This window comes from Fundulus heteroclitus, unplaced genomic scaffold (assembly GCF_011125445.2).
Source record: "Fundulus heteroclitus isolate FHET01 unplaced genomic scaffold, MU-UCD_Fhet_4.1 scaffold_128, whole genome shotgun sequence".
NCBI lineage: Eukaryota > Metazoa > Chordata > Actinopteri > Cyprinodontiformes > Fundulidae > Fundulus > Fundulus heteroclitus.
In genome coordinates this window covers 560,994-572,420 of record NW_023396540.1, presented here as the reverse complement: position 1 = coordinate 572,420, position 11,427 = coordinate 560,994, and the positions used below count along the sequence as shown (strand labels likewise).

The window sequence follows — 11,427 nt, the reverse complement described above, 5'->3', positions numbered from 1 at the left end:
TGCTTGCCAGAAATAGGATCATTGAATCCTCACCCTTTTTTGTCTCCTTCATCTGTGTTGAGAGACTCCGCATCTGCCAGATTGTCCACAGCAATAGCCAAGAAGACATTCAGGAGGATATCTGAGCAACAAGGTCAGTAAAGAATAATCCTCTGATTCAAAAGGTAAAGGGGCCCCATGAACTGCATTTCTGTAGTTTTCTTAATATCCACACAGTGTTAAGTAGAAGCCACAGATTGTCAGAAGGAGTCAGGATACAGTTTCCGCATATGAAGAGAATAATGAAGTAAAAGCACACAATCATCCCAGAGGAGGAGGGGCCTCCGTACGCCATGATCCCATCATACATGACAGCGTTCCAGTCTTCTCCAGTCAGGATCTAAATGGATCATAGTACTTTGTGAGAAATAATAGAAAAAATACAAGCAGGAAAGCAAAAATGAAAGACAATAAGAGTTCAATGTATAACTACACTCCCTGAGTTGTGTGAATCTTTTTAAAAAATGTTAAATTGTGGAAATGTTTAAAGAACGACAAGAAAGTTGCTTAAACAGATTCTCTCCTTCTATTCTGCCTGAACTGGAGTTTTTTTCCCAAAGTAGATTAGCCACAAGCTCCCACATATGCAAAGCTTAGGCGACATAACTCAAAACACTTCAGCTGTAATAGCTTGACTCAAGGAAGATGAACAGATATGCACGCCACACAATTCAGCTTGTTCAGGGATCTATTTCATTAAATCCCAGTTAAAAACATTAGAATTTTGATTGTATTGTGACAAAACGTGGAAGTGAAATTTAAAAATGAAGAATACTTTAGCAAGGCACTATGGGTTTTAATCGTACTGCGCCTAATAACTGCAACTGTCTGAAAAAATACCAGAAAATTATGGACATGGTCTGGAAAATGCAACAATTCCTCAGATCTCAGAAACATTGAAGCTGATATATCTTATGGTAAATGTTTTGTCTAATTCTATTTGATTGAAAATGCTCATATTGTGTTAAACTTGGTGTGTCTTTTTTTATCATTGGTGGTTAGATAAAGACTAAACAAAGACAAAATTAAAAATAAACCTGAAACACTGTGAGAAGGGCTTGAGGAAAGTTGTCAAAGGTGCTCCTCTTCGTCTGGGTTTCGTCAAAGTTGAACTTTCCACCAAACACCTGCATGCCCAGCAGGGAGAAGATGATGATAAAGAGGAAGAGGAGCAGCAGCAGGGAAGCAATGGACTTCATGGAGTTGAGCAGGGATGCCACCAGGTTACTCAGAGATTGCCAATGCCTAGGAGAGCAGATTGAAAAAAAGAGATCACTTGAATGAATAATCTGTACAGTGAAGAGATGCACTAACGACGTGGAATAAGAAAATAATCTCACCGTGTGACCTTAAAGATCCTCAGCAGACGGACGCAGCGGAACACGGAAATCCCAAGAGGAGACATGATTTCCAGCTCGACCAGAATGGTTTCAGTGATTCCTCCGCACACCACAAAGCAGTCGAAGCGGTTGAACAAGGACACAAAATAGGCTTGCAGTCCCAGACTGTACATCTTCACTAACATTTCACACGTGAAGAGGGCCAGCAGCACCTTGTTTGCCACATCTGAAAGGCAGACGACGAAATTAAGGACAGGCAAAAGACATAGAGCAACACAGAAGTTTGATTTGATTGATCAAATCACATTTTAGTTTGAATTTTTTTTTTTTATTATTCATGAAAAATCTAAAGTATTTGGTAGCACAGAAGCATGTCCTCTTTCGAAACTCTGCGCTACTGCATAGCTACACTGTGAATTTGTATTTCCACCTAAACCTCAATAAATAAGCTAATTAAGTAATTATTTATCAGTGTTTGGTGTGTCTATTTTGTTTTTCTTTTGTCCTCCTCATCTAACCAAATGTAAGTTGTATCTGATCCTAGACATCTCTTAAACATACAAATCATGAATAAAAACATCCACTTTTTATGAGATACAGAAGGACAGTGAGGACAGGTCAACAGACAAAATCAGCGAGACACAAATGTGCATAAACACCATTAATCTGAGTTCAGTGTAGTCCAGTAGTTATTCACTGTTCGGTATATGTGTAGATTGACAGGAAGAATGAAATAATGCGAGACTTATGAATACACTATATAAAACCCTCAAATGCATTATTACTACTACTAAGAAGAAGAAGAATTATTAGTATATTACTATTATCATTATAGTGTACCAAGGGAAATATCAATATATGCACATAAAGGCACACGATACTATGAAATATGTAAAGGTAATATTTGTTATTTGAAAATATGTACTGGTGTGTGTGTGTGTATGGGGGGTGGGGGGGGGGGGGGGTTGACTGCCAATTTGCAATTTTTATTTTTACCAATTGGTCCTTGTTAGTTAACTGATGTATCTGTGCGTTCGGATCATACCCTGCACTTGTGTTAACCACATAGGCTGGTTGTAATGCTCTGACGAGATGGTGAGGGTGTTGAGAAACACCAGGATGATGACCAGCCAATAAAAAGGTACCGACTTCACAGCCAAACGGCACTTCCTGCGGCAGAACCTGTTCCAGCGGCGCCAGCGCCGACTACGAGAGGAGAGAGGACGATAGATAAAAACTTAAGTTAAGAAAATACCTACTATGCAGTCTTGATACTACTGTCCAAGCCTCGAGGGAACTGTGTTAGTAGAATTTTGCAAGTCCTACTGAAGAGCAAATGAGCAAAAAACACTGAGTAAGCCTTTTCTATAAAAAAAAATACTTTATGGTGCATGCTGACCTTTTGAAAGCTGCTATTTTATCATCCCAAGAAGGAAAAAAACATGTTGTGTATAAAGTAAAACAATAGCCAAGAACAGACCTATAGTCAAATGCAATCATACAATTTATACTAGAACATTTTTACACTAGAAGATGCATCATAACAAATATACTTAGATACTGACCTGAACTTTGACTTTGAAATTTTTTGACTAAAAGAAAAAGAAAAGAAGTTTACAAGTCTGCACTGGGAGAAAAAAATAACGTGTTGAGGGTTTAAATGAAATGTGGACAAGCTTTAAGTTAAGAGAGGTTTGTAGTTCTGCACTGACCACAAAGGTCCACAGCAGGGTGTCTTTTCATCCTCCCCGTTCTGATTCTCGGTGTTCACAGATTCTGTTTCGCTGGCTGGCACGCTCGCTGCAGCAGCACACAGAACAAGCGTTAGCAGCAGTAAAATGACATAATCGTTGTTATCAATATGTGTTATTAAAAACAATACTATTTCAAAAAAGTGCAAAAAGAACAAAAAAATCTTAATCCATGGTAATCAGAAACCCTGCACTAAAGAAAATCAGGAAAGCTTCAGATCACTGCTGAACAGAAAATTCAAGACACATGGTTGTGCTATAGTGCAACACAAAATGACCGTATTTGTCGGACTATAAGTCACACTTTTTTTCAAAGTTTGGCCGATCCTGCGACTTATAGCCAGGTGTGACTTATATATCAATTTTAAATGGTAAATCATACTGAACAACATGAACCAAGTAGTAAACGTTACCGTCTATAGCTGCAAGACGGAGCTCTAGGCTTGTGGAAACTATATGCTGCTCCTGTACCACTTAAAAACGTATTGAAAACATAAACTTATAAACAACAAAGACTGGACACATATACGTATGTGGTTTCGCTGTTTCAGTCTGCATTCACGCAGTGGAGCATTGAGTGGTGCAGTTCAAAGGGCCAAGACTGCGACAGAACTCTGTTTTATTGGGCTGTCTGTAAAGCTAATAACAGCTAGCGCTAGCTTACAGGTCTGTTGTCCAGGGCGGTTTACAACTTTGCTGATGATGCACGTGAGCTTTATGTTGCTCTGAAACATCCGTGCCATACTGTTAGCTTAGCACATAGCACCGTTACGTTCACTGTGTAATTTCAGACTAATTAGACCGAAATGCTCTGACAAGAACTTTCTGGGTTGGAGTTGGTGGCCTGTTGTGCTAATTTACCCGATTCAATCTCCCAGGTGTGTTCCATGTAATTCAGCTGAATGTGGATGCGGCTGTGCAATTGAATAAATTGCCTTACCAGAGTAAATGTCAGTTTTTAGTCTTGGATTGTGTGAAACAAATTTCGAAATAAATGTGGTATAGTTATAGTCCGGTGCCAGTTATATATGTTTTTTTTTTTCGTCTTGATGACACATTTTTTGGCTGATACGACTTATATTCCGGAGCGACTTATAGTCCGAAAAATATGGTACCCATAAAGAAAAATGGAGCAGCTCTGTTCCTGTCATCCTTGGTATCATCCTGAAGGTGCTGCAAGGCAGCCACGTTAACAAGCAAGCACAAAGCTTTATTTTATTTTTATTTTTATTTATTTGACAGGGACAGTACAATTAAACATTGCAACCAAACAGGTGGCCAATGTCCAAGTACATAAGGCTTGTAGCCATGGGCTAATTTGCAGCCTTCGTCCCTGGTTAGGCTTTTAAAAGCTTACATACCAGGGATGACCATGCTAAAAGAAATCATGGAAAACAATGGATAGAGCAGGTCAGAGCTCCTAGTAGTTGTCTCTGAAATGTTACACTTGCCACACGATGACATAAAGGCTGACTGTGACGACACGTACAGACGGATAAGTCGTGTGAAAGGTCTCAGCTCTTAAATTCAGGTAAGGCAGCATGCTTCTGCTGAGCTTATGTGGACAAGTTGTCTATGATCCCTGAGCTCTCAGACAGCTTTCAGCTCTGAAAACAGTGCTGACTGCTGGAGTCGTGATCTGGGTTTAGCCCATATTCAGATTTCTGCTTTTAAACTAGGGCACAGGGAGTTAAGTATGTTAAGTGGCTGCTACCATGTCCAGCTGTATTTTCACAGCAAATCAGTCTCATTTATTGGCTAACATGTAAGTTTTTAACTGTTTGATTTTTTTTTAACAGACAGGGTTTTAGACGTGGGTCCAAATGCAAGTTTACGGGTAAGGGAGTGATGGTGCCTTCTTTAGACTGTCCAACAATTAACAACTCAGAGTCACAAACTTACAGTAAACCAGTATGTATTTACTTTCTAAGTAATGCAATACTAGTATTAATAGATATGCAACAGGAAGTTTGCAGATCACTGAAATCTAATCAGTTTCATCTTGAGAAGTCTTGACCATGGATCACATTGCTGGAACTCTAAAACACAATCTTTTTACCAATCAGGGAATGCACCAGGTTGAGTTGGTAACAGCATCCACATCTTCTTGAATTTACTAAATAAAAAATACCTAATTTGTCTATTTTCAACTGCAGTGAGGAAATTAAATGAAGTCAGAGAAAATATAGAAGGGTATTTTTTTGCAACATGTCAACATCAGTAGTCTGTTGTTGATTCAGGCTGAGTGAGAGCAAGCATTTCAGCAGAAAACATGAAGGCTGAATGAAGGCTTTACCTTCTGTGTTTTATGGAACATGCTGGATTTGGAAAAGTTGGCAACCTTTTGGGAATCTCATAGTTAAGGCAAAGGTCCCCATTCCTCAGCATAAACACACAAATTGCCATCTTTTGTCAAGCAACATTAACAGCACAACTCACTAATACAAGATACTGAGATTGTTAAAATCTAAAATGTAAAATCTAGTCTTTTTGATTACTAATCTGTCTATAGTTAATGGCCTCTTAAAGAAAAAGTGTTATATTTCAAATGCTGTTCTAATAAGGTCTTATATTCATAAAACAGAAATTAGACTTCACTAAAATTGGTATCATAAGCTCAAAGCCTTGGTTCATCTGAGGTTATCAGAGTTGCCAGTTTTAATGTTGAGAAGCTGTGCTTGAGGTTAGAACTGTTTTTTACAGCCGACAACATTACAGAAAGACAATTTCAATCAAGTTAGCGGTTCTAAAAGTCAGGTTCACTAAATCACAGCGCAGCACAGTGTTCAGTTTTATCTCGCTCAGAGACATCTGGACGGAGCATTTCCCTTCACAGTAAAATGAATAAAGCAATCTAATTTTCTTTGAATGAGTCGCTCATTAAGAACTGCAAAGTAATATCAGCCACTCGTGTCCTTAAAGCTTTTAGGTTTTAACCGTAGGCACCGTCATTTAAGAAATGTAATTCCAGTTTGCTCCATCTGGCTATGATATTGGATTTTAGTGGCTTGTGTTATAGCATCTTTCTGCACATAAATATCCCATTTAAAATATATTTTAAAGTAAATGAATTGCACAAGTGTCCCATCCACAAAAGTTTTACTAAATATCACCAAATGTTCTTAACTCACCAAGGGTTATCAAAAGAAAACACACGCGTACATTGTGCACACACAAAGACACACAAAAGCTTGAGTAGACTGGAGGGAGAACCACAGGATTTACCATGAGTGTCGGACGACTGGCTGAACCACCCAAACCTTCCTTTCTTCTTCTCAGTGAGGTCAGCCAGAGTCACCCCTTCATGTGCAATGCATGCAAGCCCCCATGCATTCAGACACAACGGCACAGCAGAGGGACATGGGGGGGCAGGGGGAGAGGGCGAGAATGGTCTGCTATCAAAATGGGTCAGAGCAGTCAAGCACCACAGGACAACAACATTATTCAAAATATCAATATCCAACAATGACAAAAGCAGCAGGAGTCACACTGGATTGCAGACACTGAGTAGGGCAGAAGAACAACAACGGAGAGCAGTTAGTCACAGGAAGCATCTGAAAGAGACGAGGACCTGGGCTAACATGCAAACATGTTAGCTGCTGGGACATCCCGACGGACACTTGAAGCTGATGAAGATGGATTTTGGAGCGAAACGAAGTGGACCATTGGCCTTTTTGGAAAATATTCAGAGGAATGCTGCATATGAATAATGTAAAACATAGAGAAACTGACAAATGGGTGTGGCAATAGCAGGCGGAGCACATGTATGAATATGCAGATGATATAATGAGCTGACAGAATGGAAAATAATAAACATTATCAAATACGGGGAGAGGTCAAAGCAGGTTGTCTCTTCTGCACCATGTTTTGCAGCTTAAAGAAAGAGGATTTGGATTGAGAGTTTTGCTTCTGCAAAATCTATTTGATAGACTTTTTTCCTCTCTGACAAATCCAAGACATGCTTCTAGCCCGTTGCACTTCTATCACTGATAGATGGAAAGCTGAGATAATATCCACTTGTACAATTAGGCTTGAAAACATGTCATCGGTCTGTTCTGACCATCTTAAATGAATGGTTTAGATTGTTAAAGTGAGACTATATGACGTTTTGATGCTAAAAGAATATGAAGAAAAATGTTATAGAGGTTCAAGTGACTGTTGAGATGCATTTATATGGATTTTTTGTGACAGACCAGCAGAAGCCAGGGAAGAAGTGGAAAGAAATTTCAATATGATTTACAAATGAAAATCTGAAAACTGTGGTGTGCATTTGTGTGGTCAAGGATCTCCATGTAGGATGATCACATGTCAAACATTATCTGAATCAGACAATGATAGTGACCCTAATGTGGCTCAGACTTGACTCTCAGGTTCTGGAAACGCTAACCGGTTCTTCTCCAGAGACATTTAAGAACTGGCTCCAGCACCGAGCCTGGTTAAGCTCTAGAACCACTTTGGTGAAAAGCCCAGTCTGTCAGTTTAGGTAAACGCACACGTTTTGGATGCATTGCAGTTATGTCAGACCTTTCCCTTTTCAGAGAATGAATCGTTGGATATTGTTTTTAAAACTTGACACCCCCTTTAAGGTTCTTCAAAAAAATCATCTCTGCTGTGTTTCTTTATCATAATGAGAAAACATGATTTCAATGTTAAACCTATGATAATCTTCATTTAAAGTGAACAATAAGTCTAGTCTTAGCCGTGGTATGAAATTAAATATTTTGTCCAGGATTAGACCAAGCTAAACTTTCTGGTGTAAAAGTGGTTATTTCATTAATGTTTCAGTCTTAGTGATAATGTGGTAATAATATCAACGTGCTGGAAAAATTATTTAAGCACCTTTTTTATTTTTTGAGGGAAACAATTGACGGAATTGTTCTAAATTAAAGGGATATTTGCATATTTGCACTGTAAAGAGGGATGAAAATTTGTTTTAATCTAAAGAGTTGCTAAACAATTGAACTGTGCAAGATGTGCACTAATGATCAGAGACGAAGTTCAGCTATGCCATAAGAAAGATGCCTGATGGTCAAGACTTGCAATTTCTAAGCAGACCTACAAATAGTTGGGACTGAGCACTGAGAGTAAGTTGCAGAGGCAGGTGAGGAACTGAGTTTAATTTGGATTTAAAAAAGTTCAGGCCTGGTTGTGAGAGGGTTGCAAATTCAAGGATTGCAACTATTGAGCTGTTCTTTTTGGTCTTAATTACTCTAAAGAACCATAGGACTAGAGTAAATTTAAGATGGAAGATTTCCACTTTACGTATGACCCTAGCTTGACTAGCCTTTAATTTGTCTCTCTGGTCAGATCCTCTTTCATGTTTCCCCAGACTGTTGCATCTCTGAAGGCTTTTGACTGCAGGAAGAATACTTACTGCTGATAACAACTTACAATAACATAACCCCACATCAAACTATTCTAACTACAACATAAGACAGATTTTATATTTTCATTACTAATTGCTGCATTTTTCATAACACTAGGTATTAATATGAATCAATGTGTTACTGAAAATTGCCTCGGTTGAACTGCAATGTTCAGAATATTCCTGACATTTCAGGATTTACTGAAGTTTTACATTCCATTTAGATTAAGTTGGATCCACCTACAATTCAATATCCACCAAACTGAGCAAGTTAATGCAAAATGTAAGTATTGCAAGGTTTAACCAAACCTAGAATCAGAATAAAGTTGGTTCTATTCCAATCTGTCAAAAATGAGTATATGATGAGATGAGTAAATGTTTAGGGTGAAAATTAGCTATTTCATTAGATTTTTTTTTTAGGGGACCAAATATTCTTCCTGGTTGATGCCTTCTCTGTGGATGATGTTTAAAGATGGTTTAAAAGACAATAGGCACTTAAACAGAAACAGGAATACAAAGTCAAGTTGTGATTCAAGCAGTGAATATATCTTCTAAATGATAATGTTTCTTGGAAACTTTGACAGCTGCCTTAATTTTAAATGGCACTTGAAACTGTTTAATAATCCACAAGGAATGGAAATAAGCCCATCGCAAGCAGATAACGCACTGGAAAAATTCTGAATTGCATCATATGTGCATTACAAACATACAAAATGTCTGCATTTAATTAACTGCTCTGTAACGCTGTGATAAGGCAAGAAAACCTGAGGGTTTGTAAGAATATTGCTTTTCAGCAACAATTGTGATGATTATGAAACGGGGCTTCTTTTGTTTTCTTTTTAGGAGCAGCAAACCTCTTAAATTCTTTAACAAATTCAGTTATTTCCGCAAAAATGTAAAACCTTTAATTTGCTTTCGTATAATTGGCAAACGTTGCATTTTATTTATATTCTATTTTATTTCTTGAAATTGATTTTTGTTTCCATTGCATATGTTGCGTTTGAAGTGCCTAAATTGCCTGCAGGCTGTAGCGCATCAACAGGAAGCATTTCAAGCCAGCAGAAATGCAAAGCTTCTGAATATTTTCCTTAATAATACAAGACCAGCATTCTGGGCTCCTTGTGAGAGAGAGGAAGCGGAGGACGGCTGCTTACGGTTCCGCTTGCTCCCCTCCTCAGCCTCGTCCTCGTTGTCAGGGTCAATATCTTCAGCCTGAGTGATCCAGTCCAGGTAGCCCTTCAGGTCCTCCTCCAGCTGCTGCTTCTCACGCAACTTCTGGAAGTCTCCTCGAGCTTTGGCTTTCTCTCTCTCCTTGGAGAACTCTCTGCAATTGAAGCAGCAATCACAGACAAAACAAACACATACAAATAACAAATACTTGCATGAGTTAATGCAAACACAAGCAAAAAATAAATAAATCACAGCAAACCAGAGGGACTCTTTTTCACACAAAGGAAAATCTCAGCTCTCCAGTCAATCAATAAATGCTTTTTTTCCCCCCTGCTTTTAGTAGATTCTGTGTCGTGGCCCATTATTTGAGCTTCTATGTTTTTCTGAACTTTTGCCACTGGAGGGAGATGTGCACCTTACAGAGATGGCAAGGAGCTATAAATAGAGTCCAGCAGTACAGTAGCATATCCTTGAGGCGAGCATCTTAATCATAGAGAAAAGGTAATTTCTGCAGACAGATGGTTTCCATGAAGACATGCAGCATTTGCGTTAAACCCTAGTTTATAGGGATTATCATAAAATAAAACAATAAAAGACAGGGAAAAAAAACATTTAAACTAAGACAAAAACAAATCTTGGCTGGAATAGTGACTAAATTACAAACATGATAATTATGCAACATTCAGGCGATTAAAAAAACGAGACGAAACAGGAAATATGTTCAGTGGAGATGAAGCCGCGCAGGAGGTGGAAAACGTTCGATTCGAAAAATAATAGAAAACTGAAGCGAACAGATAACATCAATTCAAAACTATCACCAGGAACTGCTAGTGCACCTGATGCGACAGCTCTGTGAACCTTAATGGCTTTCTAAAAACGGAAAAATAAACTCTCCTTCCTACCGGTCAAGCTGCCAAAGCTAAATCTATTGTAATACCCCACCCCACTGCAAAGAGCCGGGAAAGCAAACTGGGGTTTGAGAGAGCTTAGGAGCACAGAGGGAGCGAAGGGCGTGGAACAGGATTAATTTTTCTCTCAGAAGGTTGACTGGGTTTGGGATAGGCTGAAGGGAGAAATGCTCATAATTCAGTTGTCATAGACAGGATATAGTAGTTTAGAGTCAAAACAACTGAGAAATTTACCAACACAATGCAGGTGCATCCTAATAAATTAGAATATATCTGAAATGTTGATTCCAGTTATTACATTTCTCAAGCAAAATTATTTAGTTTGAATACATACATAGCGGTTTACTTAAAGTCTTTATTTCTGTTAACTGTAATGACTGAGGCTTAGGATTAATGAAAGCCAAAACCTTTTTCATTCTTAGAAAAGACCAATAAAAGGAATTTTAACACAGAAAGATCGGCCCCCAGAAAAGTATACCCAGTGTACGGTAAAGTATCATAGATAAGATTGCTAACTTTACAATTTTCCAGGAGACAGTCATCGACCCCACCAATAATCAAGGTTAGCCATTAAATGTAACATAGGATATTAATGGAAAATTTAGTGCAAGGAAAAGTGTAAAAGTGTGGAAAAGGTTGCACAAGCAACAGTGATAACAATAGCCCCAGGAAAACTGTGAGACAAGGTGAGTTCTTTATATAGCTGTAAGCTATAATGATGCAAATTAATAGAAATAACTACTTAACATAGATCCCTCTGTGTATAATGAATCCAATTATATGCATTGTATGAGTTTCACTTTTTGAATTTAATTACTAACCAGCTGGTCACTAGTTTATCATAAATGTCAGAA

General features: G+C 38.3%; 1 protein-coding gene across 1 annotated transcript in view; it reads right to left on the bottom strand.

Moving 5' to 3' along the window:
- Positions 1-33: 33 nt before the first annotated feature.
- LOC118556259 (voltage-dependent L-type calcium channel subunit alpha-1D-like) overlaps positions 34-11,427 on the bottom strand; it is a gene marked incomplete at its 3' end in the record, with an annotated part of 49,498 nt that continues 38,104 nt past the window's right edge. Inside the window, 9 exon segments of the mRNA XM_036129010.1 lie at positions 34-121; positions 259-379; positions 1,077-1,284; positions 1,380-1,605; positions 2,425-2,585; positions 2,945-2,971; positions 3,092-3,179; positions 6,356-6,430; positions 9,650-9,819. Of these exon segments, the coding sequence (XP_035984903.1) occupies positions 34-121; positions 259-379; positions 1,077-1,284; positions 1,380-1,605; positions 2,425-2,585; positions 2,945-2,971; positions 3,092-3,179; positions 6,356-6,430; positions 9,650-9,819 (1,164 nt within the window).